We start from the raw sequence: 3,401 nt of genomic DNA on the forward strand, positions 1-3,401 counted from the left end.
TTGCAAAAACTGGCACCGTCCGATACTTACGCTTGGCATTCGACGGGAATAGCCTCGTGGCGAGCTATAGACTAGTCTTTTTTCAAACGCATTACACCTATCTCTCGGGACTTCTCGCATGCACCATCACTGCTCCCTAGGTCGATGCCACCCACATACACTTGTACTCTGAGTTTAGTATGTTATACAGGAAGAGAAGAGGTGCACGCATGCACTCGTCCTCTCTCACACACGCATCTGTAGCTATGAATTGTAGTGTTCTCAACCATCCGATTGGCTCTATCATAGGTTTCACGTTGCTCCTTGGCCTTGAGATTGAGAAGTTTAAAACACGGAGGCTAAGATGGAGGCGCGAGGTTTTGGTTATTGTGCGGTCCACACACGGCGCCAACACGACACGAGCTTCGTCTGCCTGGGGCGCATGCAGTCGGGTGAGTTGTCCAAGTATAGATACAACCAGGCCCTCGTTGGTACCCGCGCCTCGACTTTGGCTGGTCATAGTGGAGAGTAACATATACTAGTTACTAGTCTATGTTACTAGTACCTTCATAGTGGGTAGTGTCATATATATGATAACATAGTACTACATGTCTTCATTTATTACTTTGTAGACTCATTTTGCATTGGAAAGCGCTATGTGATGGTAACATATTAGGCTAGTCATAGTGGCAGTAACTTAGACTACCCACAATGGGAGTAACATAGGTAGTAATATCACACATATCTAGGTTAAATAGATGACGTGGCATGCAATAAATGAAAAAAGAGATGAAAGTGGTAACATAGCTAGTTACTACTAGTATGAGTAACATCACACATATCAAGGCAAGATGTGTCTATATCCTAATAAATGAAGTGCTCCATGTTACCACACATATGTTACTCCCCACTATAGTGGTAGTAACATAGACTAGTAACATGGGCATGTTACTAGTCTATGTTACTACCCATTGTGGCTAGTCTTAACTACTCCCTCCGTCTAGGTGTGTAAGTCACCTTACGAAAACAAAATAAACCCAAAACACTTAGGCACAGTAATTAACTCCCTTCTCGTTTCTTGTTTCATGATGTATCAACCAATAAGAGGTGTGGGTCGTGCATGCTTTTAATGACTTGATACTAACAAACATGACACGCAGTGGTTAGTTCATTGCATCCAATGCTATTAATTAGCAAAAAGACATTAAGTTCTCTCATTTTTCCCTCCGCCTTGGTCGCGGTGCACAACCTAAGATGACTTAGACTACCCATAATGGGAGTAACATAGATGGTAACATCACACTTATCTAGACAAAATAGATGATGTGGCATGTAATTAATGAAAAAAGAGAGGCATGTGGTAACATAGATAGTTACAATAACATCACACATATCAAGAAAAGATGAGTCTACAACCTAATAAATGAAGCGATGCATGACACAACACATATGTTACTACCCACTCTGGAGGTAGTAACATAGACTAGTAACATATGCATGTTACTAATCTAAGTTACTCCCCACTGTGACTGGTCTTATACACCTAGACGGAGGGAGTAGTAATATAGCGCACTTCGAGAAAATTCTACTTATGTGGCAAGTAATTAATAAGAGGTGGTAACATAATATGTTACTATAACATAGCGCTTTCCAAGACAAGATAAATGAAGCCATCTATGATACTACTATTATGTTACTTTGCATTATGAAGGTAATAACTTAGACTAGTGTCATATGCATAACACTAGTCTAAGTTACTCCCCACTCTCTATTTGCCTCTCTCCTCATTAATTACTTGCCACCTCATCATTTTTGCTTATGTGGCATCTATGTTACTACCTATGTTACTCCCACTATGACCAGCCTCATGCGCAGAGAAATTGGGATTGGAGGGAGTACTACTAGTAGTACTACTTTGATGTGTCGCGTCAACTCGCACAAGTATGCAACACTTCCTGAACAAAGAAGCATATAAGCTATTATACTTACTTCTTATAAGCAGTTATACTTCTTACCCAAAGGATCTTTATATCCAACAGACACAAAATATCCGTTCGACTGTTGGAAATTACTTTAACTGCTGATCTGATGTCGAAGTAATTGCTGCATCGCCACCAAAGACCATCATCTCTTAAGCTAAAGTAGACCGAGCTAACCCCTATATTAGGATATTACTAAGATAAACAGAAGGCAGTGTAGAATCATTTAGGACATGAGCTTGTCAATCTGAATGTGGAGGGACACCAGCTTAGCCCCGGCTAGTAGCTTGGGCGGAACAGTGAAGAAGGTCAGCTCATGCACGGCGACGTCATCGGGATCCTTGCTGCGTGTCACCTCCATTTCCACCTTGAAGGCGTTGGTCCTGCCTTTGGGCTCCCCCGGCGGGCCGTTTGCCCACAGCTTGGCTGCGTAGTGCGGAAGTGGGGACGACCCCGCTCTGACGCAGACGACCGACACGGCGATAGGTGCGCTGATGTCGTGCACGCCGCTGACCAAGAAAAATGCACAACCATCCTCCTCCGCGAACAGCAAGAGCCGTGGCTCCGACAGTGGCACTTGCAGCTGGAGCACCTTGCCGTACTGGATCCTGTGCATGGGCATGGGATGCACGGTGATGATGTGGTGGGAGAGCGCCGGCGGCGGGCCTTCGTAGCCACAGACGGGCACGGGGCTTTTGCAGGGCACGCGAGGACACACCCTCTGGTGATCGACGAGCTTGTGGTACGTGACGTAGAGCCCACAACCTTCGTGTGGGCACTCCACCCTCACCGAGGATAGGACGGTGTCCACCGCCATGTTCCGCACGTCGAAGCCACCGCCGCGCTCGCACTTCTGGCACTGCCACTGGTTCCCGGGGTGCTTGACGTGGCAGTCCGCGCAGGCCAGGTGCCCTCCCTTGCACTGCACAAATCAATCGAACAACACATCAATCAAGAAACCTGCACCTTGCTCGATCAGCCGAACTGAGGAGGTGTATTCGAACCTCATACACTGGAGGCTTCAAGGGGCAGTGGAGCAAGGTGAGGTCCATCGAGACCATAGAGAGCTCCATCGTCGGGTCCTGTTCCGTCTGCATGATCTGGCCCTCCTCGGAATTCCACCCTCCTCGTGCCCAACCATCTCTCGCTTTATTAGGGCCGGGGCATTACAAAGCATTACCGTCACATATTCATACTACTTCAAGGTGCATTAAGTCAACAGATGCAAGTATCAAAAGGAGAGTCACGGCATGCATGCATGCATGCATTGTAATTAATGCATCGATAAACACAAATTATTGAAATATATCGAGTGCAGTGCTTTGATGTGTCGCGTCAACTCGTACAAGACCGAGAAGTTTGATTACTACAACGCCCTCTTGCCTTAACTGCACCTGCCTTTGGGTGCATGATAGGTGGGCCACCCTCCTGTTATGCCCACCT

The 3,401-nt window shown here is 46.3% G+C and overlaps 1 protein-coding gene across 1 annotated transcript; it reads right to left on the reverse strand.

The window, feature by feature from the left end:
- Window positions 1-2,052: 2,052 nt before the first annotated feature.
- Window positions 2,053-3,031, reverse strand: LOC147964716 (E3 ubiquitin-protein ligase SINA-like 10). The gene is made up of 3 exons (XM_087530126.1): window positions 2,963-3,031; window positions 2,224-2,880; window positions 2,053-2,082 (listed from the first exon to the last, which is right to left on the reverse strand). The coding sequence occupies exons 1-3, from the start codon at window positions 3,029-3,031 to the stop codon at window positions 2,053-2,055; spliced, it is 756 nt and encodes a 251-aa protein (XP_087386252.1).
- Between the last annotated feature and the right edge of the window lie 370 nt (window positions 3,032-3,401).

Source organism: Triticum urartu, chromosome 6A, assembly GCF_056163025.1.
Source record: "Triticum urartu cultivar PI428250 chromosome 6A, HENAU_Tu73, whole genome shotgun sequence".
Lineage (NCBI taxonomy): Eukaryota > Viridiplantae > Streptophyta > Magnoliopsida > Poales > Poaceae > Triticum > Triticum urartu.